The sequence below is a fragment of the Clinocottus analis genome, unplaced genomic scaffold, assembly GCF_023055335.1.
Source record: "Clinocottus analis isolate CAN_PGR_092001 unplaced genomic scaffold, fCliAna1.0.p SCAF_32, whole genome shotgun sequence".
Taxonomy (NCBI): Eukaryota; Metazoa; Chordata; class Actinopteri; order Perciformes; family Cottidae; genus Clinocottus; species Clinocottus analis.
This window is the reverse complement of record NW_027176065.1, coordinates 322,585-350,314: the sequence shown is the minus strand read 5'-3', so window position 1 is coordinate 350,314 and position 27,730 is coordinate 322,585. Positions and strand designations below refer to the sequence as shown.

The window sequence follows — 27,730 nt, the reverse complement described above, 5'->3', positions numbered from 1 at the left end:
TAGTTTTCACGCGACGGCAGGCGGCTGTTAGTGACGTCAGTATGCAGCGGTGAAACTACAATGTTCTGAAGTTGGACGACAAAAAGCGATGCGTCCGTGTTCTTACAGTGTTGCATCAAGGATACGACATAAACAATCTGGTTGGAGAAATGAAGGTTGCAGAAATGAAGAAAGAAGAATATGAAAGAACATGAAGAATAAAAATATGAAAGTGAAACTAAAGTATTTTTCACAGAGTACAAAGTTACTAATCTGCATCTGGTAAATTTGCTGTCTCATATCCTTTTATGTTATTATGGTTTGTATTCAGATTATAATCTGATCATCAGAATATGCAGACATCAGTTCATGAAACTTGATCTACGTTTCTGGGTCATGATCGTTTATTCTCATGAACGGCCGAATGCTGGCTCACTTTAAATGTTGCAGCCGAGGCACTTTGTGGTGGGAGGGTAGTGTAACAGACTGAGGGACATGTAATGTTAACCTGTTAGTTTATACGTCTTCTTGTTCACAGGAAGGAGATTAGTGATTGTAATTACTGTGTTCCGGAGATTGGTGAAGGTATCATGAGCTGTGTGGCTGAGGGGCCTGTCAATCATCGTCGCTATTGATGAGGGTGGGTGGGACACACGGACGTGCCTGTGATTGGCTGAGCAACTGAAGTGTGTTTGTTGTGTTTGTTGCTGCTGTGCAGCATGAGACGACGGCCCAATCCCAACCTCCACCCTAAACCCTCAAGCCCTGAACCCTCAGGGACTCACTGACGTCAGCTGCTGAGTGTGAGCGCTTGAACTGGTGTAAACATGAATGTGAAAGCACTTTACTGCAAAATCATGTGACTACATAAAAAATAGTGTACAATTGTGTTTTCATTTACTGATTTGAACGTCTTTCTCACAACATGAGAAGTCATTTTAAATTACTTATTTGTCAAAAGAAAATGTTTGATGAATGTAATATATATATATATATATATATATATGTATATATATTCTGCTTGCATTTCTCTAATTCATGTGTTTTCATGTTCCATTTTAATCTGTAATCTTGTAAAAACAAATTCCCACGTGTCTCTTTGTCTACCTTTTCTTTTGTACTTTTCCATTCTTCTATTGGGAACGTTGCAATGCATTGTGGGTAATTCCCTCAGGCAAAGTCAGCATCTAATGATGACTTATGGAAAGGGTTCATAAAGGGCTCAACATGTCTGCCACAGAGCCCTCGGGCACTCGACAATTTGACAATGGCAGTAGTCTGTGTAGTGTCCCATAATAAACGACACAAAAATCAAGACATCTCATAGCATTTTTTTGGAAACACTTTATCAAAAACTTGAAAAAAACAGAAGATTAATAATCAATCAATAATCACGATGCTTCAGCAGCCATCTTTTCATGGACTGCTTCACTGGAAGTGTTGAAACGTATCGACTGACCTGGGCCTCCACTGCCAGCCTTTTCCTTCCAGGTACTTTTGATGTAGAAAATCTTTACTTCCGACTTGAGGTGTTTGCTCACACGTCTGTAGTTTTACTACAAGGACCAGATGCTCCAGAGAACCGTCTATAATAACAACATGAGAGGGTTGAAGAGGGGAGCACCGGTGTTGTGTTGAGGAACGGAAAGCTTAGCTTAGCGTTGTCCAAAAGATATCCGATGTCATGGGTGCGTATTTGGGAAATTTCAACTATGTGGACGCAAAGTGAGTTTTCAGACCTAAACTTCTCTGGTGGTGAAATAGATGTCCCAAAAAAACATTGGGGTAAAATACGGTCCAGGTATTTTTTTTTTTAAACCAAAGTTACCCTTTAAATCTACTGTAATTAAATGAGTATGCACTATAAACGCTGAATTTTCAGATGAGTTTGAATGCAGTTTGTCTTGATGTTTGATGCGAGACGCATCACTTGACATGAAATGAATTTATAAAGATTCATCTCGTGCGTACAACATTGTGGACGGAATAAGAAGAGAACCTTTCAGGCCTTTGAGGGCTCTGGACCACATGCAAACCCGATCTCCACGTGCATGGATTTACAATAGACTTAGGCGCCGGCCCTGGTTCCAGTCCCCCGTCGGGTCTCGTTTCCTGGGATCCAAGCGGCCCTTTCGACTCCTCACCTCCACCGTGCACAACCCACTCCGTGAATTCTCGTCTCCGCCGTGCAGTCGCTCAATCCGAGGGGATAAAACACGTCGAAAAAAAAAAAATTGCTGGTTTCCGCAGTCAACATTTAATACAAAAAAATTGTGTAAAAAAAAAGAAAAGAAGTTCACATCCTAATGTACATACAACAGCAACTAAACACAAACAGCTCCCAGGTGAATGGATCAAAACATTCAGTACAAAAAAAACGCTTCTATATATATATATATATATATATTTTAAAAGACAAGTCCACTGGAAGATGTGTAAGGCAGTCTGTCCATCTTATTCCTTTACGGGTTTTTATTATTATTAAAGTCAACGGCCTCAAGAGTCCACTTGAGGAATCAGAGCACATCCCTCCCTCGATGCAGCGAGAACGAATAAGCTGCTCAAAAGTTTCCCTAATTTGGATGAGAAAGTGTCCAAACAGTCACGCTGAAGGTGCGTTAACAAAAACAACAACCTGGGGAACGGGATCCATCCAGAACCACGTACAGGAAACAGCTGGATGTTGACTCAAGTGTAGTGTTGATTTCGTAAGAAGATTATTAAAAAGGATGCCGATGCTGCTCAACTGTTCTTTTTATATCCCGTACACATAAAAAAAAAAAGTGTAGGGGCATTTTCTAAGAGTGCCGGTCTCCTTCAGCACCACCATGTCAACAGGTTGAGGTCAACAGGTTGTGGCTTCAGCAGGTAGTAAAACAAGTGTCCACACAGCAGGTTTTGGTTCTACTCTACAGCGGCTGGTTTTGGCTGAAACTACTTCCATGCTGCAAACTAAAAAGTTCAGTAAATTGGTTAAAGAAAATACAAATTCACCCTGGGTGGAAGATAATCTAATTAGTGATGTAGGGCCATGAGGAATGAAGTATGAAAGACCGAGAATGAACTCTTCCATTAAAGTCAATGCAAAGGAACTAAACAACATGGTGTGGTCTGATCAATGTTCTCTATGGTGTCGAATACTAAATGATTACAGTTGAGCACCAATCAATTTACGTGGATCGACAAGAAAAATTTCAAACGTTAAAATGTATTTTTCTTCTTTAAAAAAATGATTTCCAGTCATATTTTATATACGATAGTAAACTGATAATTAGATTGTTGAATGACGGTGATGACACATCTCCTTGGGCTGTGAGACATAATTTAGAGGCTGCATGCGACACCTCGACTTATATGATGATTTGTATCGACTTCAATGGAAGTCACCAGTCAAATAAATCCCGTTTTTGTTATTTTACGCCGTCCTGACATGAATTCTTTAAAAGTTCTTAAAATAAATAAGGATTTCCTTCCTTTTCCCAACTTTAGACAAAGTGGTTTGAGCGTCCCGGGGGTTCGATTCCGACCGTGGGACCTGAGTTGCATACCGTCCTTTCTCCATCCCTCAATTCTTCAATGTCCTGCCGGATGAAGGCCAGAATGCCAAAGAAATGAATAAATAAAAAGAAAAGAAAAATGCTGCACCTCCCAAAAAAAAAGAAAAAAAAAAAAAATCAATGAATTTGTATTTTCAATCTTCTTTATGGAACCAATTTTATGAACCAGAGTGACTTCTGGATTCCAGGAGACCGTGATTCGGTCTACAACTGTTTTTTGGACCAGGGTTGGATTTCACCCCGGTTTCATGGTAAAAATGAACAATGAGAGCTCCGTACAGTGTAGTGTCATTCCTCCTTCCTTCAGTCTAGCACCGGTTAGCATTCAGGATGTGCGTGTTCGGGGGAACGTTCCTTGGTTGATTAATCCATGGGCGCAGTGAAACCGTCTTTCTATATCCCATTAAAGCGTCCTCCTCCGCTTTCCCCCCCTCGGTACCTGCTGCTGCCCTGACCTGCAGGGTTGTGGTAACCGCCCAGCAGTCTGGGACCGGTGAAGTCCCGGCCGGCCTGTTGGAAGCCCAAGACCAGCGCTGCGGCACTTGCGGGGTCCAGGCCCCTCGGCCAGACGGGCCCCAGGAGGCCACCCCCGAGGGGCCCCAGGGGCCCCAGCATGGGGCCGTGGGCGAAACGCTGGTTGGGGAATCGAGGCAGGTGGGGGGGTTGCAGGAGGCCGATGCTCCGCTGCTGCTGCTGCTGGCTGTGAGGCAGGTGTTGTAGGTGTTGTAGGTGTGACGGACTCGGCTGGAGCTGCTGCTGCTGCTGGTTGTTTACTTGCTGCAGAGGTTGTCCGTGGTGCTGGATCTGTTGTGGACGGGGCAGAGCAGGATTTGGGTTGTGTTAGCCGGTTCTGATGGGTCAGGGTGTCTCTTTCTTGAGGAGCAAAGATTAGCAAATCTAATACAATTTGGGAGAATACAAAAGGGGCCTTGGATGAGAGAACGTTAGAGATAAAAGTAGACAAAGTCTTCTTTCAACAGACCAAGTGATCCATTTAGTTTTAATTACGAAAATAAAAAGCACATACAAAATATATAGATACATAGTAAAAAAAATAATATTGCTTCCCTGTTCTTAACAAGGTTTCATGTGACGGGAGCTTCATCAGTCCCTCCAAGACCATCGTCCGTGTCCTCTTTTCCCCTGCAATACTTCTCTTTTCATACAGTGGAGCTGAAGGGGTTTCCACTCCTGCTGAAGGGCAGGCTGTATTGTTGTGTATATATGCTTAAAATACTAAATGAAAAACAAGGCATTTTATAGTATGCGTTGTTTCAAAAATTCAATTAGATGAGCAGAGTCACGTTTCCCCATCTTTGAGCGAAGCTCGCCAACGCCAGCTCACACAGGAAGCTCTGGCTCTCTCGTCTCTTTTCATGCATTCGGACCCGGCAGTCCCTGCTTCATCTGAGGAAGAGTCCAGGCGATTGGGAGAGGCACTGCGAGGATACAGATCCTGGACCCATTGTGGGACTGGACCTCGCACCAAGGGCCTTTTTTGTTGTTGTAACAGGTGACCCCGCAGGCCACCTTCTTCGGACCTCTACCGTTTGGCGGAGCCATGCCAATGTAGACAACCGTGCTGGTGGCCTTGAGCTCCAAATAGTGGTTGCCGGGCTTCAGATATGGCGCATGATCTGGCGTCCATCCCGGTCTGGCGTAGGCAATATCCTTCCAGGTATTGGGATTCGAAAGATAAGTCGAGCTGAATTTGTCCCCCTTGTGGTTGTACAGCTGCAGACGGGGTTCACCGCTGCCGGCCGAGCCCTGCGGAGCAGTTACCTGGTTTTCCAGGTTGCCTTCCTCCCCCTTGTTTTCCATCAGTGCCGGTTGGGTCTGTGGAACACAGTTGTGGAAAGTCTACTTCAGCCCGGGAACAGGTGATAGAGGATCACCTGCCCCTTAGTAAGGCAGGACATTAGATCTGTGTAAAACAATCCCCCCGTTAGGTTTTAAACGCAACCGTGCATCTGAGTGATGGAACCATGATACTTGGCATGACTGCTGCTATGGCTATCCCTGTTTGGCGCAGATATCCCTCCCCTTTGACAGGTTTTCTCTTAGCATCCTTAGCCCCACTAGTTGGGGCATTTGGAAGAAAACTTTGCAGAGTTTTCTTGAATCACTATCATCTTGTGCGGGTCCTTGTCCTTAGTCTTTGGCTATTCTCCGCTCCCATTCATTCATGAAGTCAGGTTAGGTAGGAGGAACAATGAGGTACTACAACCCAAAAGGGAACTTCTGCTTTGGGGGATTGTTTGTTTTCTTTAGGGCAAGAGAGTCCACCCCCAAGAGACATCCATTACATCAATCAGAGCCCTGCTAACCACACTGCTGGATCACAACCCATTGAAAGGAATGACTATAATAAATATCCTGGTAAAATCCAAGCACAATAAAACACCTATTGTAAAACCTAGTACAACCAAGTGTTCTTCCATAGCATTTCTTTCTGAGAACCAGCGTCCTTTTTTTTTTTTTGCAATTTAGTCCCCAATGAGGAAAGATTCAATCGTTGGAAATCGCTGAATATATCCTAAAGGACAAGCCAGCGCCTTTCTACGAGAAAGAAACCCTATATGGACACTCATGTGAACAGCCTTAACCAGAATCAGTCTCTCACCGGGGGTTTGATAGCTTGAGGAGGCTTTCATCTGGTTCTATATAGCTTGTGGTCTCTGGGGGTCTCCCTTCGGGCGGTGGGGTTTTCTGGTGAGCTCCAGACTACAGATCGTGGGTAACTTCCCGCTCATGGGGTTCTTTCCTGGTCATCCAGGGTCTAAGAGTACAAGTTAGCAGTAGCCTATTCCTCTCAGCATAGAGGGGTTAAACATAATTACGGTGGATAAGTTGGTTCTCCGATTGGAGGGGTTCTCTATTGAATGAGTACAGGTTCCAGGTTTGATCCTGGAAATTAGGATAGTGATTCCAGCGAAGGAACCACTAGGTTGTGTAGACCATATGAGTCTGTATTCCCCAACGGGGATTTCCCTCACCATTTCACGACCTGGCCACCGACTGCATTCTGCCTGGAGGTGCTCCTATCTTTCCTCTTATGGATAAAGCTACTCCATCTTCAATGGAAAGACGGCAATTTACCAACATACCCTATGTAGTCGGAGGATTTCAAACTTTCCAGACGCTGGATTTCCGAGTTGCCTAGTTGGTATACAAGGTAATCGTCCCAACAGGTTTACACCTGTATTCGCACTCTGATCGTCGCCGCCTTCGCCGGGGCCTATGTCTTCTTTGAGCCAATGTCGCATGCAACTCCTGAGTCAACTGACCTGCCATCTCTTCAGACTTTTCAGCGCATTCTCTATCATCCTTCTCCTTCAGGCAACTCCACCAGATTTAACTATATAGTCTGAGCTCTTTGAATACTTTAACATTTTATTTTAACTCTTTTTTTTCTTACTTTAGTTTTGCTAGTTGATAGAACGCCAATAGGTTCTACTTTGGGGTTTGCCAAGAGATTTTATTCGCACTTCCTGCAGGACTCCAAAATCTAACCTAAGTGACGATATGAGCACAACATGTGAATAGTTTAATAGTACCAAATTAAAAAAAACAGAACTTCATTGTACCCTGGCTCCTAAACAGTGCCCGAATTGACATCAGCGTTAGATTTTGGAGTCCATCAGAACCGGCTAACAGCTTTTGTACTGGTCTGTTACAATGGTTATACTTCCTGTTACCTTGGTGCCACTGACAGTGCTGTTGCCAGGTGGAGCTCCCTCTCCTTTCATGGGCGGTTCTTGGCCCAACTGTGTGTCTCTACAGGAAAGAAAACAAGAGGTTCAGCAGCGTATGACATACTGAGACAATGCAAACATTGGCAGAGTTGGTGAGACTCTTTTTCTGCTTCAAAACTCCAGAGGAATTAGAGACAATCAGGAGAATGACGTAACAGAGGGCTCTTGTTGAGAGAATGCATCCACATCCCAAACAGCTGAACGTGTATGCGATTCCTTTCCCCTTTAAGACATTTAGTCTGCAGTGCAATTCTCTACCTCCGGTGTACACTTCGGTGTGCTTGTTAGACCACAGAAGAGGGATCCCAGCTCTTTCTAGCAGCCGGGCCAAGCACCACGCTGTTGCTCACCGGTGAAATGTCAACCGTTCAAGCACTGTGGACATCTTGAGACCTTCCCATCTACCACATTCCACCCCATCCAGGGAGGAAGGTATCTGTGTACATCAATGTGTGTGTGTGGGACACAGGTTTTTTTCCCGGTGCGTCGGGTCCGACCGCAGTTGGGAAGGACGTGCATCATTCACCTTTTGTGCCGAACTGCGTTGAAAGGCAATGGTAGCTGAACCACCTCTGGATTCTCCTCACAAAGGAGGCGTATCAGCGGGACCAACACGTGGCTTGTGAACGTCGTACCGAGCAGACGCTTCAGCACGAACAGCATTGCTGAGCAGAGAACTGCCAGCTTATGGAGAAGCCGGGTGTTTGTATCTGCTGTGTGACTTCCACCATGTGGAGTGCAGACTTCTCCTAACAGGGGGCCATAAGGACTGGGTTGTCTAAATATGACAAAAATCTAGATATTTCTCCTACATAATGGGTCAAAAGCGAATTTGGAGACATAATAACCAAATGGCAGCTAGTTGTATTGGTATTGAAGTGAAACGCTTGTCGTCCTCTTCCAGAGGGACTGAGCAGGTCAGTACAGTGCCCACATGAACCAGCATAAATGATGTTCTAGGATGACGGAACGAGTTAAAAAAGTTACAGATTCCACCATAATTCAACCCGAACTGTAGCCGACAGCAGTGATCATTAACTAACCTCAATCTGTGGCCCTCTACAGGACAAGCTGCGGTACTGTAGGAGGCTGCTTTGGGAAACACAGGTTCTCCCTGTTGATTTGTTTTCTCGCTCCCGTCACTGGTTGAGCCTGTCTGGGTGCCTGGTCCCGTCACCGAAGCGGTGCTTTGATTGGACGAAGAAGTGGACGAAGAAGTGGACGTCTCACCGTTACCGGGATTCCCGTTCCTTCCCAGTCTCACTGGAGTACCGTCTCTGTGCTCTCCAGCCTCTACTCCACCTTCCTGACCTCCTCCTCCTCCTCCCCCACGTCTTCGTCCCGCCGTCTCTGCTCCGTACCCCCGCTCCTCCTGCTGCAATGCTGAGTGGATCATCTCCAGAGTGCCCGCCACTGCTTTCCTGTCACGGGTGACCTTCGGCGACTCGGCGTGACCGCCTCCACCGGTTTGACCGCCGCCGGGAGGGAGGTTGGTCAGGGAGTTGATGTACAACTCGGCCCGACAGTCCAGCTGCTGCTGCTGCTGCGCCTGACGCTCGGCCCGCAGCTGCGAGATGGCGAGCCGGAGGACCTCGAAGTCCGTCTCCGAATGGTGCGTCGCGACTTCCTTGAAAGAGGAGGCGTCCGGGACGAGCTGGTCGGACGGATGGGGGAGAGAGAGGGGAGAGGGGAGCGTGGAGCCAGCCTGCAGGAGAAAATGCTGGGGTTGGTCACGGAAGGAGAGAGGACGGATGCGTTCTGGGGAAGATAGAGAAAGAGAGTTCAGAGGTTGATAGAGTCACAACCAGTCAGCTGCCTTCCTGAGACCTGGGGACAGAGAGCACTGAGCAGTTAACAGCACACAGGAAGAGGCGATAGAACAAGAGTAGAGTCAGTAGATAGCTGCAGGAAGATCTAGACTAACCCCAGCAGCCGCATTTCTTAGTCAAACGCCTCGCGCAACAGATGCACTTTCAAATGCTTGCACCAGACGGATCCGGTGTTGCTTCAAAGTGACCTGTCCTTCAAGAGGTTGCTCTGTGCTGAAGCATTCCCTTCTTTGGGACACCTAATTCATTAAATTACCATTGTAATTCAAACCCATCACACGTCTAATTAGATGCACACTGCAAGATAGTGATTTGCTTTACTTTCTAATTCAAATCAAATGTTTGACATACTTCACATACTGACCTTTGGGCGCCAGCATGTCATCTACGATTGGCGGCCGGTCCCTGATGTCATGGTAGCCGACTATTGTGCTGAAGTTGTGCAGGAGTTTGTCGACACTGGCCACCATGATGCCATTTCTGGAGTAGGCAGGGAACATCTCAAAATGATTCTCTAAGGGAGGGGGAATTAGGGGGGATGAAAAGAAGAAGACATCAGTGGTAATCAGGTGGTAAATTATTTTTTTTAAATCAAATCTCAGGTAACACCACGTACCTGTCAGGAAGACTGTGTGCCGGTACTGTGTGCATTGGGCCTGGAGCTCCATCAGACAGTGCAGGGGAGGCGACCGACTGTTCAACGTGTCGCACTGATGATACGGGAGGAACTCAACAATGTGCCGTTTCTGATAGGTCGACAGGAGGTCCAGTAGTTTGTCCGCATCTCTGCTGAACCTGACGACCCAACGGACGTAAAACACAGGTAAAAAAACCTACTTTCATGCGTACGGTCTGCAACCGGTATCTGCGTTCCACGTGCAGGACATGGTACAGAGTACGTCAAGTGTGCTTATGTCTGAGAGGAAAAAGCAGTGGCAGACTGTGGATTTTCTACCTGTGCCTTCACTGTCACGTCTAAAAAGGTCATCTGGGCTTGTCAAGGTTGGCGTCTACAGTGCGAGAGCCTACACAGGTTTTCACACCCCTTGTTTTAATCCTAACTGCTGGAATGTGTGACATTGTGAAAAAAATGACCATAACTCCACATTTCAGACGGAAAAATATGAACTTCTTATAGGACCTTGATTAAAATGAAAACTTGCTGATGGCCAATTCAACACGAGCTTATAATGGTGTAGATGTGACAAAATGTGAAGAAATATAGGCTTTGAAAAGTCATAACGGATTGCATGGCATCCGATATGCAAGAGCGAAAAAGTTAAGTAGAAGAGATGACATCCATCAAATGTGTTTGTTAGTAAACATGAGATTTCTAAGAGGCCAAAGTCATTCTAAAAAACTACACGACAAGTCTGAGAAGACGCTATATTCCTAAAAAAGGTTAATAAAGTTGAATTCTCTAACAACTGGGCTGTAAATCCATTCAGTCTTAAGTCATTAAACGTATACGGTTTCATGGTGCCGTGGTGTTGTGCGACAGTTTGGGGCATCACACAGTGCAGACACGCAGCCTCGGTACCTGGCTCGCTCTTTTAATTTCTTGTGGGTTTGCCAGTGAACCTTCCACCTCCAGACGCTCTTGAGAGAGCTGTGCTGCTCCAGGAGCCTCAGCAGGGAAGCCAGTCGATCTGCAGGACAACATGCCGTCAATCTCCGCAAACCTTATTCACCACCAGTGAGTAATCTGCATGTTATATTAGATTGCTAATCCCTGATTTACCACAGTGGATGGAGTCTGGGTTGAGGACAAAGTCGTCCGAGACGATGCAGCCTCCGGAGACGAAAAGCTCGTCGCAGCTGTTCTTCCTGATGTCGTCCAGAGCGTTGATTCCCACAAACACCACAGAAGCCTGTCGCTTCAGAGACACCAGACTTGGGATCTGAAGGTGCACACAAACACAAGGACATGTCAGTCATCCAGTGGATCTGTCAAGGTCAGGAAACAATAGTCAGCTGATGTTGAATCCCTTCCAGCGGCAGATCACACAGAGTGAATTCAGCTTCTCACGGATAGAAATCGAATGTGAACAATGTCCATGCTAATAAGTAACTCGTGTCCAACATCTTCTTACCCCGCCAGCACAAATAAAAAGTCAATAACAGAGGAGGCGATTATAAAAGCTATACCAAAACACTGTTTACTGTAAATCATTGCGGTTACTGAGCTAATAAAGAAAACAGAAAAGGTAGAACTCATATTAAAAGATCAATCTCCCTTATTCAGGAAAGGGGTGGTTCACTATTCGATAGCACTTGCTCTCATTATCTGTCATCGTCACTGCAAACAAAGACCTGATCCGAGTGTCTGGAAGCTCCTGCTCGTTTAAGCGTCCCAGAGGAGCTCGAGGCAATTAGTCCGTATGTGGCAGGGCCTCGCCTGCACCCTCGGGTGAGATCTACTCCTCAAAACGACACGCCGAACCCAATTAACCCCAACGGCTCGCTTGTTTGTCGGTCCGTGGAGCGACGGCTGCTTGTGGCGGGAAACCCGAGCGAAGAGTTTGAGAACTGTCACAGTTTTGTCTCAATGCAGGTGCGTTGATCCACTTTGATTTAACAGGTGTTTTGGATTCAGAGCTCCTCTACGAGTTCTGATAAAAGGGATCGGTGTTTGATGTCACGCTTCAGAGAAACCTCTCGAGCCAGAGCACCCGATGTTGACAAACGAGACGCAACGCAACCCTTCGTGGAGCTGCAGGTGGCGTCGGCAGCCGGGTTACCGTGTGAATGTGTCCGGCGATGTCTTTGTTCTTAATGATGACCAGCAGTCTGTCTGCAGAGTTCTCCTGGTTCAGGAAGGCCACGGGACTCTGCTCCGTGTTGCCCAGCTTCAACAGGTAGTCCTGCAACGCAAGAGTACACACACACACACAGAGAAATGTAATGACACTGCAGCACGAAGGGCTGTTACAAGTTATGGTTGTAGGATCTACTTTATCAAAGCAAAGCGAGATGTTAGATGGAAGGTCATTCATGAATCTTTGGACTAATCCCCCCCTCAGTCCTCTCTGGGACCAGATCACAGGAATCATGAGCTGGGTATCCTTTAAAAAAAAAAAAAGACAATAAAAGTACCGTAAAACTAATATTGATATCAACTGAGTATTCCTACTTCCTACTACTACTTTTCATACTTCCTTCAATATCCGTCATGCGAGTGGGAGCTTAAAAATGGTTAAAATTTTACACCGAACACATTTATTTTTATCAGACGATTCGGTGCCATCTCTGCGCGTTGAACTGCCGACTCAACACGCCTCACCGCCCACTGTGTTGTGTAAAAATAGTTAAATAGTTTAGATCTGGGTGCAAAAAGGATCAAATGAAGGCAATTATTATTATTTTCCTTTCATTTGAGTCGACTCAAACGTAGGTTTCGTGTGCATTTAGTGTGCATTCAGTCGACGCAGCTTCGCTGTGCCGGCGGCGGTGTTACCTTGACGTCTTCGTGGAGCTGGTCGCCCGCCTCGTCGCTGTGGAAGTAGAACTGCGTGGAGTTCCTCTTGACGTCTTTGAAGATCTCCACCAGGTTGCTGAACACTTCCGGCTGCAGCCGGCTGATCAGGGAGCTCAGGGCGGCGCTGGGAGGAGCGGGGCACGCCGCGGCGGCGGCGGCGGGCGCCGGGACGGACTCGGAGGCCGGACTCAAAACCCGCTCGCAGGGGAGGGCCGGTTCCGTCGAGGGCTTCGAGACGCCGCCGCCGCCGAACCCTGGAAATGTCGCCTGACAGTTCGTACCCGCGAGGCCGCTCCCGCCTTCCACACCGGGGGGACAATGTACGGTCCTGGCTGAGCCGCCATCTTGCGTTTGTCTGTTGCGGGTGTGACTTTGCTGCGGCGTCTTGTTCGCAGGGGGTTTGAGGACGGAAGCGTTGGTAGCTGTGTGGACAGATCCGGACTTGGAGGCGGCTGAAGCGACGTGAGCGTTGTTCGTAGCGTCCGGAACCGGCTTGGCGGCGGCGGCGGTCGGTTCGCCACGGGGCCCGTCGTCCTCTCCGCCCGTTTTCGCGTTACCCGCCCTGATGCTGGACACAAAATCGCTGACTCTGCTAGCCAGCGCGGAGTCCACGCGCGCCCGGCAGCCGCCGTCGAACTCCGTCAGCAGGCCGTCGATGCCGTCCCGCAGCGAGCCGACGTAGTCCTGCACCGGCGGGCAGGGGTTGTAGAAGGTGACGAACTGGGAGAACTGGGAAATCGGCGTGTGCGTGAGCGCGCGCGGAGACGCGAGGGTTTCCGCGTGGCTTTCCGCGTTCGAGGGCGACCGCGGGAAGCTGTAATGGACGCTCTGCTCCTGCAGGAGGAGCTGCATCTCGGAGGAGAAGTTGCTCAGATGCTTGTCCACGACGCTGTCGATGAGAGAGGGAGGCAGGAAGCCAGACGGCGAGAACAAAGAACCGCCCGCCGGTTCCTTCTCCGCCGCCTTTTGCGCCACATCGCGCGCTACCGCGTGCGTCATTTCCACTTCCTCCCCTTGGTGTTGCGGTCCCTGAACTGGCTGAGTCTCTTTTCCATCCATCTGTACTTCCATAAACTCCCCTGTTCCCATCCGTGCGTCTTCCTTCCCTCTCTCGGCGGACGCCGGCAGCGAGGGGCTCGTCCTCCTCTCTGGCGCCGGAGGGATCGATGGCCGGACGGATGCGGAAACAAACGGCGCTTCGTTCTTCTTTTCTTTCCCCTGAGGCTTCTCTTCCGTGTCCTTCGGCAGTCCTGCAGGAGTGGGAATACACAAAATAAATGCATAATGAGTAAATAAACTACTTAACAACACAACGTCCTGACTGCCCGCATCATTCACGGTGGAGGAAACATTCAAGCTGCTCACGAGAAATGCTCTATAACTTGTCTCTTAATGTTTATGAAGAAAAAAACACTGTAAAACACTTATATTTCATAATTTTTATACACTTTTTTTACTATTCTTATTCCATCTGTATATTTCATATTTTTGAAACTGTTTAATTTTGTTAAATTGTGTTTTTATTATTGTTCTACTGTTTATTTATATTACTTACTTATCTCTACTTTCAATTTCTGTGAATAAGGGCGGCTGTAATCCGGTAATTTCCCCATGGAGGGACTAATAAAGGACTTATCTTATCTCTCTTATCTTTATGTTCAGTTAAACGTGAAGTCACTTGTCAACAATATGAACATGTAAAAAAAACCTTCCACAAAAACAATATTTTATACATTGCATACATCATATAGTGGAAATTAAGAGCTTAACTTCTACATGACAAGCAAATATCAAAGCAAACAGTGGCCTTAATGTTCAATTATCACTTCAATCTACAAGTCAAATACATTTTTCACTGAATAAAAAAGGTAAAAAATCATCAGCATCAACACTTTGTTAAAGCCAGGCTTCAGAAAACATTTTGTTCTATAACTGGCTCAATATCCACGACATGACGGTTTAAAACCTGAACAGGTGCGACAAGCGGACGCAGAGCGCCACGTTACCTGCAAGCTCCCCGGAGCCCTCGTGGCGCTCGTTAGCCCAGACGAGCTCGTTAGTCTCGGCGGTGGGGCGGCGGAGCGGCGCGACCGGGCACCGGGGAGGAGAATGGCGAGGGGCGGGGGGGGGCGGCGTTGACGGGCAGCGGCGGCGGGGAGAGGAGGCGGGGCTGGACTCCGGGGACGGGCACTGTGACGGCGACGGGGGCGGACTGGGCTCCGGAGACGGGCACTGGGAGGGCGACGGGGGAGGGCTGGGGTCGGGCGACGGGCACTGGGAGGGGGAGGGGCACTGCGGCGGCGGCGGCGAGGAGGAGGAGGAGGCGGGAGGAGGGCTCCGCTCGGGAGACGGGGCGGCGGGGCTCGCCCCCCCGGTGGGTTCGGCTGTCAGGGCGACGCCGCTCGACGGCGTGGCGAGGCGCTGGAAGCGAGGGTCCTGGGGGATGTTTCGGTCCCTCTGGGTGTAGCGCTGCGAACACACACCTGCGGACGGAGAGCGCACGTTTAATGTTCGCGGTCACTTCTGTGCGTCTGTACTCTGGAGCGACCTCGAGCAGCAAAGCGACGCGTCTTCCACGTCTTAAAAATGAGCAGCAGTGCGGGTTGTTTCACGCTCTGCTTCTCTCTTTCGTCTCAGGGTTCGTTTTCACATGAAGCTGTGAGGACGAATTGCTCGCATCGTTTTAAAAAATACGTAAACACTCGTGAGAACTGTTTGACGTTTCATCCCGACAGACCTGTGATGGGGATGAGGATCCACGGGATGTCCCACTGGACGTCGGCCTTATCGTATCCCGCCGCTCTCCTCTCCAGCCCTCCTCCTCCTCCTCCTCCTCCTCCTCGACCTCCGTAGTGATTCACGTCTCCGCTGTGGGAGCCGGGGCTGAATCCCTCCAAGCTGCTGACGCTGCCGGCCGTCTGCTCCTAGACACACAAAACCACACCTTCAACAACATCGCCGGCTCCATTTTAAGTAGAAATGTTCAGAACTCATGACGTCCAATGAAAGGAGGCCGAGAAATGAGAAGCTCAACTCAGTTTTTGTACAATGTATCATCAGATATGTGAAATTCGAGTGTCAATCTCATTAAACCTCGATATTTCTAATCGAGAATGACATTTTTTTATGAGCCATTTTGTAAAAATGATCAGATTCATACATCTTACAGCTTTAAAAATCGGATAATCTGCCACATCGGGTCAAAAGAGTTCAGATTATTTGCCTAGAGCAGACAGCTCTTTCACAAGATGGAGGACGGCTTCGAAGCCTCGCCGTCAAACCGGAATAACTCGCAGGACAACAAGTGAGCGCGGCGCCTGAGTTCCTCGCCGGGGTTCCTGCTGTACAGCGCTTTCGGTTACCTCCAGCTCGTCCTGCTTCCTCAGGTCGATGTCGCAGCTGGTGGGCAGCCCCAGCTTGGTGGCCAGCCGGTCAAACGGCGAGGACTCCCTCGGCCTCTCCTCTCGCGCTTCGCGAAGGCTCGGGTTGGTCTTTCCTCTCGCCGCCTGGCTGAGGTCTGTCGGTGCAGAGAGAGAGAGAGAAAAACATCAAGAAACGACTTCGCGGCCGGCGGCGGCTTCACCGGTCGGGAAGTAAAATGCACTTAACCTTTTCAGTTTGCATCAAGTACATCAGTACAAAAACAAGTCAAATGAAAGTAATTGGTGGCTGATCTCAAGACAGTCTTCTAAATATAGAAGTACAACACAAGCGCAAAGTGTACAATGTCGCTTAGTCGTCATTAAACAAGTTAGTGAGTGGACTTTGAGTAAAGTTGTGTTTTTTTTGTAAAAACACAAACACTTAGTGGAGAGAGGAGTTGTCAAATTATGGTGTGAAGCTTTTCTCCAGCTCTATGCCACAAAGACAAAAGGTTATTTATACATATACATTAATAATATCAGCATGGCAGCATGTGCCTTCCCATGAAAAGCACCGATTATCATGAAGTGACTGAATTTGAGTGTTTCGATGCCACTGGAAGGAGGCGATGTGAAGACAGTGAAAGCCGTGAGTCCCAGTGTTCAGTCACCCGTTAGCAGACGCAGGAGTTTAGCGGCTTGTTCGGATCCGTCTTCCTTCAGGTCGACGTCCTTCAAACCCACCGAGCCCATCACGGACGCCAGCGAGCCGGGAGAGGAAGAGGAAGAGGAAGGGCTTCCCTCGACTAGGAGGCGAGGAGGGAAAACACGTCAACACGCCGCACATTGATCATGAGAACCATGACGCAAACATGTTCAGACTAAAGACACAAACACATTGTGACCAATGGGGAATTCTCTTCTCGCAGAGGACGAAGAGAAAGCGTCTCGCCTGCTCACCGGGAATCTTTCCGTGTCTTCCGGGTTCCTGCGACAGCTTCAGGAACTTCAGGGTCCTCTCGGCGGTCGCCTGCTCCAGTTTCCTCTTCCTTCCCGGCGCCTTCGCCCTCCCTCCTTCCTCCCTCCTCACCTCGTTCTCTGCGTTCCTCTTGCAGGTGAACACCAGGTCTATCAGCTGCTGCCACTGAGGAAAAGGAAAAACAAAAGCAAAATGGGAATTCCCTCCAGGCTGAAGACAACAAGCGGGAAGTCTCACGTTACAACAGACTCCCTGTGTTTGAGTCATCGTAGGAACCCCAAATTAATCCCAATACTTGTGTTTATTGTATGTATTTGTTCAGCAAAGTCTTGGGAAAAAGATGTATATCTGCAAAAATAAAATCACTTTTAAAAGATATTTTGATGGTAACTATGAACATCCAGCATGATATGAGCCAGATTCCCCAAAAAAGCCTCCTGGAGCGTCAATAAGACACCTTTTTGGAAAGATTAGGACCTAAAGAATCAGAATCTGCAACAAAAATCACAATAAAACAAAGTCTTGTCCTGTTAGGAAGGAGTTTCAGTCAAAAAACTGTGTCATTCGGTTAAAAAAAAAGGAAAAATTACATATTTTATGCCAAAAGATTGTCTGAATGGGGCATGCTGGGACTTAAAATGGCCGCAGGAGGATTTCCGCGTACGGTTTTCAAAAGGTTAAAGGAATCTTTGTCCATGTTTTGGTCGCCGTATCAGGTATATTTTTCTACCTTTTCGCATTTGTTCGGTTCGTCTCTGGCGTTGCCGGTCGCCTCCGTCCCCATCGCCGCCGCCGCCGCCGCCGCCTCCCCCTGGGCTTCGCACCTCTTCCCTCCCGTCGCCTCCTGCGGCTCCTCGGTGCAGTGCGCCTCCACCATCTGCTTTGCCCGGGCCACCGACAGCAGGTAGAGGGCCGGGCTGTACAGGTAGGAGCGCAGGTAGCCGTCCATGTTCACCCGGTGGTGCTTGGGGGTCGGGAACAGCTTCCCTTCCTCGTCCAGCTGGGACTCGTACTCGCCCATCGGGTACTGCCGCGCCTGGAGGGGAAAGACGTGCTTTAAAAATCTATTTCAAGGGGGAGGAACGTCACACACGACCAAAAATAACGGCCAAACAGTCGCACCTTGCCGTCGGTCAGGCCGATGAGGTATTCGCGCGCCTGCCGCTCCACGCCGGCGGACAGCTCGGGAGGAGAGTTGGCGCGCGCCTTGACCAGCGCGTGATGCAGCGCCGGGATGAACTGGCTCAGCCGCGGCATCACCGCACCGCCGGACGCCGCCGCCGAGGAGGAGGCGTCGCGGGTCGAGGAGGAACGCCGCGACGCTACCGGGGGAGAAATGAGACATCGTCGATGTATTTACACGAACGCTCGGGTTTGAAAAGGTTGAATTCACGTTAAAGATTGATGAACAAAAAGAGTAGGACAAAAAAAAAAATGGAAGCATCGATGGTCACTTTACATCTTCACAGTTTGCTTCCTTGACCTCCTCCTTTAAACCTCCTTTTTTCCTTCCAATTAGTCTTTTTTGACCAAAAGACAACAAACCGCTGGATAATACAGACGTCGCTCCTCCTGAAGATCCGACTGTGATCCGCCTGTTTGGGATAATACAACTCATGTAAAACACAAGTGCCCGTGGTACTCACTGGCTCTGGCCGGATCTCTGGACTCTGGCAAGACGAACAAGGCCTGAAGACATCTCTTCCAGCTCTCTCCTCTCTCTGAAAACACACAAAACAACCTCACAGTTATTCTTGGTAGTCAGCTGGAGTACATTCTCCATACCTGCATCTACAAAACAAGTTCTCGTGGTCGATAAAAAAGGCTTTAGAGGTTAATCAGCCTCTCTGTGGCGCCTCGTATTTAAATCACCACATGGTTTTACCCCCCCGCCCTCCCTCCATCTGCCCCGTGTCCTACCAGAGGGCGTGGCCATCTGGACGCTGGATAACAGGAGGAGGAAGCCTCGGTCTGAAAGAGGCGTCACCAGAACCTGAAGGGAGAAAACAAACTCTCGTTTCCCATCTTCTCCTTTGATGTTCCCTCTTTTTTTTTTATGACGTTTTTATTATCTTTTCATGACGCTCTAGAGCCGAGATCTCACGGCCCTCCGGCTGCTTCGGATGAACAAACATTAACTTTAATCACAGGTGGAAGACATTGACAGATATCGACACTGAAGGATACTTTTCAATTTAAAGAAATATATACTGCCGTTTTGGGGTCACTTAGAAATATCCTTATTTCTCAAAGAAAAGTGTTTTTTTCAATGAAGACAACATCAAATGAATCAGAAATATACCCTTTATACATTGTTAATGTGGTAAAAGACGTCTGGTTCTTAATGAAACACCTACATCGTGTATAGAGGCCCATTTCCAACAGCTATCAGTATTCTGATGGTACATTGTGTTTAGAAAACTAATGGATGAGTAGAAACCCTTGAAAACCATTGAAAACCCTTGAAACCCTTGTGCAGTGATGTCACACAGCTGAAAACAGCTCTGCTGGTGAGAGAAGCTATAAAACTGTTCTTGAGGATCTGGAGTTCACATTTGTGGGTTCATTAAACTCTCAAAATGTCCAGAAGAAGAGAACGTTCATATAAAACTCTTCAGTCTGTTCTCAGACGTGAATGATGTTCATGAGGGAAATTGAGGAGCAACTTAAAATGTGTCTGGCTGACCCCCAAACCTTTTGAACGGTGGTGTGCGTCTATATTGAAAATGAAGGTTTGTGTGTAGAGGTGAAGAACAGATGAAGAACAGTTGAACCCACCACTCTCTCCTTCTCCAGCTCCTGCAGCAGCCTCGTCACGCTGGTCGCTGACCGGCTTTTGTCCGTCACCTCCAGAAGGCTGCAACAAAGGCCGCTCTTCACAACTACACACACACACACACACAAAACACACTCAATCTTATCCATCTTGTACCTCGAGTTTGAACAACCAATCGTGAGACAATACAACGGCGACCACACAGAGGATCGTTTGTTCTGCTGTCACACAAATAGACGATGTGAATGCAGTTTTTTTTTTATTTTTTAGAAAGCGCCGATTTTTTATTTTTTTAAATCGGCGCTTTCTAAAGTCCCATCCGCCGTGCGGTGCAGCGTCACTCTGAAGGGGTTCGCCGTGGCTTCACCTTCGCGGCTGCCGCTGTACAGGTCGTAGCGGAGCAGGTCGGCGGGCAGGAGGGCGGTCGCCTGGTCGAGCCTCATCGGCCAGCCGACTTCCAACTTCTCCGGCCTGAAGGAGGAGACACGCAGAGACAAGCGGCTTTGAAATGTGAGGGTGCGCTTGTTTTACTAGAGGCGATGAAGCCCAAACGCGGAGCTTCACCGACAGTTTCTCCGATTATCTACAATCTGAGACGAGCAGCCGGGCTGGAAGACAAAACGATGACGAGGATCAAGACGTCCTGCAGCTGCTTCACAACGAGAGAAGACCGATAGTGTGATTTAGGAGGTATTTCCTGAGCTAATTTAGGTATGTTTTTTTTGTCCCTTCTTTCTAATCTCATGCCGAGTGATGCAGAACACACACACACACACACACACACACACAGCCGCACTGGACAAGAGGAGAGTTTGAGCTCAGTACTCACAGTCTCTGGGGGAGGAGGGGAGGAGAGAAGGAGCGGAGGGAGATCTGGAAGAGAACCCGGTCACCTTTCACCAAATCTCCGGTCCACACTGTGAACTGGGCACGCTCTGAGCGAGAGAGAGAGAGAGAGAGAGAGAGAGAGAGAGAGAGAGAGAGAGAGAGAGAGAGAGAGAGAGAGACAGAGGGGGAGAGAGTGAGAGAGAGAGAGAGAGAGAGAGAGAGAGTGAGAGAGAGAGACAGAGGGGGAGAGAGTGAGAGAGAGAGAGAGAGAGAGTGAGAGAGAGAGACAGTGGGGGAGAGAGTGAGAGAGAGAGAGTTTAGCAGCGCTAGTGACGGATGACTTATTAAGTCCTATATTTGAGCAGCGAGTGCGAGTGTGAGGTGTAGTGTGACTCGAGGACACACAGGGACTCACCTTTACTCCCCTCTGCTGATTGGCTGCTCGACCTGTCCATCAAACACACAGAGAACACCACCGGGATCAGGATGGATTTAAGGGACACTTAAATCACTGACAACTGTTGTTTTTTTTTAAAACAAATAATAACTATCAAATCAAAAAAAGAAAACTTGCTCTGAGAAAATAATTTTAAAAAATTTGACGAGAAAAAAAAAAAAAATCCATTAACGTCTCTCTGCATCGGATTATTTACACGTCTCTTCATATTTTCAATGCGTTTTGGTGGATGAACCTTTGACCTTAAGCAGATCTCCGTACCTGATGGGGGCCAGGGGTTTGCTGGTGAGCGACGAGTCTTTTCCTTTGAACTGGAACGAGATGACGGCGTGCGGGCAGACCTGGCGAGGCCGCTGCCGCAGCTCGTCGAATGAGTACTCGTAGAAGTATTGCTGGAATAAAAAAACAAGAGAGCAACAGCGTTCAATGCCATGCTGAACTTCTTTAAATAAAACTTAAACACCTGACCACCAGGTGAGTCATGTGACTGGTCAGAGCTTCACAAATGCTAACTTGATGCGGAGGTTTCATGTATAATTTTAGTTTGTGACTTGACCCCATGAGCTGGCTTCTATAAGCAAAGATGGATTTCCTTTGTGCGTGAGCGTGTTTTACCCATCTGGTGGGGACACAAGTCAGACTTTACACTCACATTGAGAGGACTACCTTTTTTGGGGGGGACAAAATGAGACGTAAATCATTAAAGTGACTTGGTTGCAGGTGAAAGTAGGGTTTGGGTTCAGGGTTAGACGGGTAGCAGTTACGATTGTGTGTGTGTGTGTGTGTGTGTGTCCTCACCTGTGTGAGTTCGAAGGCGCGGTAGGAGGTGAGCGACGTGACTTTGCTGGCGCTCTTGGAGGTGTGGCTGTCGAAGCGAGGCGTCGGATCCAGAAGGTTCTTCATGTTCTCGTACATGCTCTTCACTTTCCCCTGAAACAGTCGGGGAAAAAAAACTGATTAAAACCTTCAGGGTCAAAAACTGATTATCATCATTTCTAGATGTGAAAGAGCACTTGAAACCAGGATGCAGAACAATTCAGAATCTTCAGCCATTTTTAAACAGACTCGACAGCTTTCACCAAAAACACAACAAAGACCGACAACTAAGAAGTAGTTTAAAAAAAGACTGAAATGACCAAACTTTAACCTACAGACTCACTGAATCTATGACAAACACTTTACTTAAGTCACTGTCTTGAGGAGCAAAAAGTGCAATTAAAAAGAATTCGTATATACAAAATTAACTTTTCTTGCGATGACCTCATCAGTCGGTAAATACTGAAGAGATACAGAGCTTTCACCATGTTATGATACATCCAAGCTGCATAATTTAGGAACTTAATATAGACGTTTGCTGTTATGTGGACATGCTGGACAAGATATATTCTGCTTTTTGATAAGACGTGCTTTTGCAACGAGATGTAAAGCCTCACAGCTTATAATTTAGTACCCCAGTCACAGGATTCACATAACCTTTTTAGGACATACCGACAGATGAGAAGCAACAGGCCTATGGACCCGTCCACGAGAAGATTTATTAGAGAAGAGATAAGAGGGAGTAGAATTGGAGGCATTGGAGTCAGATAAATAGGCCTTGTAGGTATGCATTTCATGTATGTAGTTGCTTAATAAATAATCATTGATTGAACTATAACCTGTTCTGTCAATTCTGTCAAAACACTTGAGAAGTATCCTGTAGAAAAACTTTGCGCTTCACAGAAAAATGAAGCAGCACTCGACTCTCCTCACGGCGCCCGAGATGTTTCCTGTCATGCATTTAATTTAATGATTATTGAATTATCCTATAAACCCAGAGACACATGGAGGGACAAGTGGAAAACAAGTTGAAACCAGAGCCAGCAAAAAAAACAACAAAAAAAAACGACACTGCTGCATAAAAACGTCCCTTCAAAATAAAATCCACCAGTTGGTTTTGTTACATCTACTCGATCTGAACTGGACTGGGATGTTGATGTTGTTAAATGTCTTGAAGGAAGATCCCACTGTGTGGAAAGGAGACATATCAGGATGTTTCTCCCGTTAGCGTCAGAAAACAGTGTCGCAGGTTCTGATGCTTTCAACGCTTTGTGTGGATCAGACAGACGTGTGAGACGGTCGGGTTTTAAATAAACCGTTACGGTATCGAACGACGACTCCGCAGCCGACAGAACCGGCTGCAATGTAATCGCTCGGAGGCGACTTCTCCTCGCCCGTCAACCAGCGCACACCGCCTGCGTTTGTGTTTGCAAATCCTCCAAATGACTTTGAAGGATTTGCGACACGGAGACACTGTCGTTTTTTGTGGATTTAGGCAGCGAAAATAATAGAAACATAAAAACAAAGCAAGGAGCAGAAATGTTACACGTCACATGTTTCCTGTCAGGTGAACATGCTGACTTACCTTCATCACTTTGAAGATGATGATCTCCCCCGTGGCTCCGGGAGTTATGGGGTTGACCTGAATCAAGTCTGAGTACCTGGACAGATACACTCCTAGAGACACACACACACAAAAAGGAGAGAGTAAACAAAAAAAAAACATCACTGGAAACTGTCTTTCCATCGAACGTTAAGTGTGTGTTTGCTAACAGAAAGGTGGCTTTGACATATTTGACCTTAAATTGCACATTCAGCCCTTTGACCTCTTCTCTCAGCTCACAAAGAACAATCATGAGATGGAAAAGGTACAAAATATGAAGGTGGTGTTTCTTATTTGTGTGTACCAGCTTGGATTCGTTCCCTCTTACCTTTATTGGGGTTTCCCAGCATTGCCATCCGGCTCTGACCCACAAGCAGCCCCTTCTCACAGAGCCAGGGCAGCTACAACAGACGGAAATACAACTATAAATATAGATCTTTAAGGATGAGGCTCTTTGACCGCTATTAACCAATTTTTAGATGTTTGTTAAGACAGTCACTGAACTCACTTTAACAGTGTCCGTCAACAGGAAACAGTAGCTCTCCTCCAGCTCCTTGTCTGTCCTCCCCTCTGCCTTCATCTCCTTCCTCTTCTCCACAAACTGTCACACACACAGACACACATATGCAGACTATGTTTATAGCGGTAGCGTCTGTGCTGTCGTGATGGTAAATCTCCACTTGGACTTGTGCGTTTCAACGTCTAACAGGACTGTTTATGGGCTTTCTGCTCACGCTTCCCTAAAAGGAAGCAACTGAATGTGGAGACATGTAGAAAATGTCAACGTCCCTCCACTCCGTCCGTCTCTCACCTCTTTCTCCAGCAGTTCGCTGTGGACGAGCCGAGGCGTGCAGTAGGTGAAGCAGGCGGCCGAGCCGGTGTCGATGAAGCTGGAGTTCAGGACGGTCATCATGTCTTCGTACTCCCTGGACTCGACGGAGACGTACTGGAACAGGGCTGAGAGACATTGCACACGCGTGTATGTCAGTACGTGCTTATGTTCTCACTAAAGACACATCGGTTTCTCACTAAGTTGATGAGCACAAATACAATTCTTTGCCCCTGAACTCTCCGCAGTTAGAAAACACAACAGGAGAACTGTGCAACAAATCAGTTGCTAACCTACATAGCAAGTTAGGTTGAATACGCAGGAAGCCGGAATCCAGAGACGACTACCTACAATAATAATAATAATAATAATAATAATAATAATATAATGATGGTTTGATTTTATACAGCGCTTTTCTGAATACTCAAAGACGCTTTACAGAGGAATCATTCACACAGTGATGAGAGGAGCTGCCATGCGAGGTGCCACATCGCGACGATCTAACTTTCATACACCGCAGTTGCAGCTACGGGAGCAATTTTAGAGTTAAGTGTCTTGCTCAAGGACACATCGATGTGGACCCCTGAAGGTTGCAGCCATAAGCACAACACTCTAACAGTGACGGTAATAAACATAGTCTTTGACCTTTATCACTCGTGGCGTCCAGAGGAAATTAAGAGACTTTACCCCGAGTTCATTTACAATATTTCCTTTATGTAGTTGTTCATTTAACTTATTGCAATACGTAAGCCCATAATGTCAACTCTTTGTGCAGCTTTCAGAGCCTCCACACACAACCAAACAGACGGTTTGGGCATCTGGGGATTCCACAAAACTAGCAGTTAGTCTGCCTCGATGACGACGAGGCGACGGCCGCCTTTTGTGCTCGATTCTCAGGAGACAAAAGAACCCGCAGCAGCTGTCTTCCTCGGTGTGGAGGAGGGGGGCTTCAGCTGGAGCGTCAAACACCTGAGACAGGTGGGCTGGAAGAGCACCGGGCATCAAAGGCTGGTTCTCCTCTAAAAGCACCAGTGATTTGTGTGTTTTAACTTGATTTTGTAGTGCATACTGATATTAATCTACTCTAACAATATGAATCTATACAGTCTATATAGAGAATGTCTCGCAAGATGTCTCCCTTGTTTATTCATTTTCAAATAAACTCAGGTCGTACAGAGGTCATCGGTCTCCACAGATAGATTGCGAGTAGTTTCTGCGTACAGGAGACGTCTTAAGCTGTCGTAACCAACAAAAGGCTTTGGAAAGAGGTATTAAATGGATTTCAGTATGCATGTTCAATACTTTTTTTCCAGTTGTCATTCCATTTTTATTAGACATAACTTAGTTTCTGAGTATATTTGTATGCGTGGATCTCTTGGGTCGTCATCGACATCTGAGATCACTGTCAATAGCACCTTTGGAAATATATTTACTGAGCAAAATGGTGACGTGTTTAATACTTATTCTACCCGCTGTGTGTGTGTGTGTGTGTGTGTGTGTGTGTGTGTGTACCTGTCACCAGACCTAGCCTTAAACTCAACCCACCACTTTATACATATTTAAACATCATGTCATTCAGTTAGTCTCCACTTTGTCTCAGTGTCGTTGTGATTTACATTCAGCCACTAAACGTACATGTAAAAGCAAAACAACAAACTAAAAACGTAAACAAATCTTAGCGAATGACGTCATCATAAAGTGGTTATCAAACGTTAGCGAGGACGCGAAGATGTTTACGTCACGTTAATTGCATATATATATATATATATATATATATATATATATATATATATATATATATATATATATGTGTGTGTGTGTGTGTGTGTGTGTGTGTGTGTGTAAAACATGTTATATTCCTATTCTAAACAACTATCCTAATGACAAATAACACTAGCTAACCTAAGTCTCCAATTAACACGGTCGCCTGTTAAACCGTAACACTGGCCAACCGCTAGCTAGCGTCCGTTGGCCGCTAATGTCGCTTTAAAACGCACCACAAAACTCACATGTTGTCCTTTATAGTTTATTATTAGGGATTAAACACAATCCCGGCACAGTTCAGTACACGGCAGGTCGCAGGTAATGTGACGTGAACGCATGGCGCATGTGTCGGAAACAAACAGCAACAACAGACAAATAATTGTTAAAAAAAAACAGGTCGGACGTAGAATGCGTTTGACTAAAAGCGTGTTTTTGTTTGTCCGTTACGTCACCAAACAAACAATGGCTAACGTAAAGATAATTAGTTAACGTGAAAGTTGAAATACAAAACAACTTCTGGTTTCCTGTGTTGTGATTTTTTTCGGAGGGCGGGGTGGGGGGGATATGAAATCGCATTTAAAAAAAAAAAAAAAGGAGCAGCCCACCTCTTTGCTCCTTGGGTTTCTTTGGGATGGGGAACTTGAGCGGCTCCATGGGCATGTATCTCTGGTAGCCCGCCAGCGGCGCCAAGCTGCCCTTTCGGTCCTCCATCGTCCTCTTCCCCGGTCGGTCCGGGGGTGTAGCGTGCACCTCGGTCACCTCGCCATCTTGCGGGCCGACGTTTGCGCCTCCGACGTCCGCGGCGCTCGACAGCCTCCTCGGCGGTCGAGCCGCCTCCCTCCGAGCCAGGTAGTCGTCCATTAGCGTATTCTCAACCGCCGAGCGAAACCGTTGGCGTGTCGCTGTTTCCTCGGCCAGAGAAGCCTCCTCCTCTCCGCTGTTACCTCCTGATCCCGCGGCGCAGGGAGTCGAACCGACACACATCCCGAGGACCGCGCGCCATGCTCTTCCTGGAGCAAAGGTCTTCTTCACTAAGATTTCAACTGCAGCTGAAAGTTACTCTGAATGTTGTTTTACCGCCACCTCGCGGACAGAAGCTGCACCTGCAGCGACAATGAGATTATACTGTATGGGGATTTCTCTTCCAGGATATGAAAATACAAGTATACTGTATATATTCCTTTTATTTCAGATTCAAAGGTCCCTATAGCAACAAACACAAATACAACTGTGTATGTATATATATATATATATATATATATATATATATATATATATATATATATATATATATATATATATATATATATATATATATATATATATATATATATATATATCTTTTTTTACATGTGAGCAATGCTGCTGTAATCCTGTAATTAAATAAAATAATACTAATAATGTTATTCTAAAAATATATTGTGAAAGTAATAGGCACATATATAAAAAGGAAAATAAAAATAAAAAAAAATAAAAAGGTAAAACTCAACAATAAAGTTAAAGTAAAAAAAAAAGGTGTTTACTCACTGAATTATCAATAATCCTGTCAAACTAACATAGCTGTTTCATGAGATAGGACGCACACTCCTACAGACATAGACAAAATCAAAAAAATTGTAGCAATTCCAATAGTTCTGGCGATGTTATCAATAGCACCTTTACGTAGATGCAGAAAAAACGCATTAAAATGTTCTGCAAGTATCAGAAGTAAATGTGTG

General features: G+C 46.9%; 1 protein-coding gene across 2 annotated transcripts; it reads right to left on the bottom strand.

Annotated features, from left to right (window-relative positions):
- Positions 1-3,661: 3,661 nt before the first annotated feature.
- tasora (transcription activation suppressor a) lies at positions 3,662-27,152 on the bottom strand. Of its 2 annotated transcripts, none has more exons than XM_068595940.1 (29): positions 26,618-27,152; positions 24,231-24,376; positions 23,928-24,020; positions 23,748-23,820; positions 23,402-23,493; positions 21,799-21,930; positions 21,262-21,392; positions 20,959-20,990; positions 20,545-20,650; positions 20,083-20,186; positions 19,718-19,821; positions 18,860-18,932; positions 18,586-18,660; positions 18,062-18,261; positions 17,670-17,975; positions 16,921-17,104; positions 16,632-16,766; positions 15,961-16,115; positions 15,336-15,522; positions 14,605-15,081; positions 12,578-13,848; positions 11,862-11,984; positions 10,862-11,021; positions 10,661-10,769; positions 9,737-9,915; positions 9,485-9,634; positions 8,335-9,049; positions 7,235-7,313; positions 3,662-4,340 (listed from the first exon to the last, which is right to left on the bottom strand). In XM_068595940.1, exons 1-29 carry the CDS (start codon positions 26,994-26,996, stop codon positions 3,930-3,932), a joined length of 6,381 nt encoding a protein of 2,126 aa, XP_068452041.1. In that variant the 5' UTR covers positions 26,997-27,152; the 3' UTR covers positions 3,662-3,929. The 2 variants fall into 2 exon arrangements, with proteins under 2 accessions (XP_068452041.1, XP_068452040.1); XM_068595939.1 differs by lacking the exon at positions 3,662-4,340 and adding an exon at positions 4,503-5,372.
- Between the last annotated feature and the right edge of the window lie 578 nt (positions 27,153-27,730).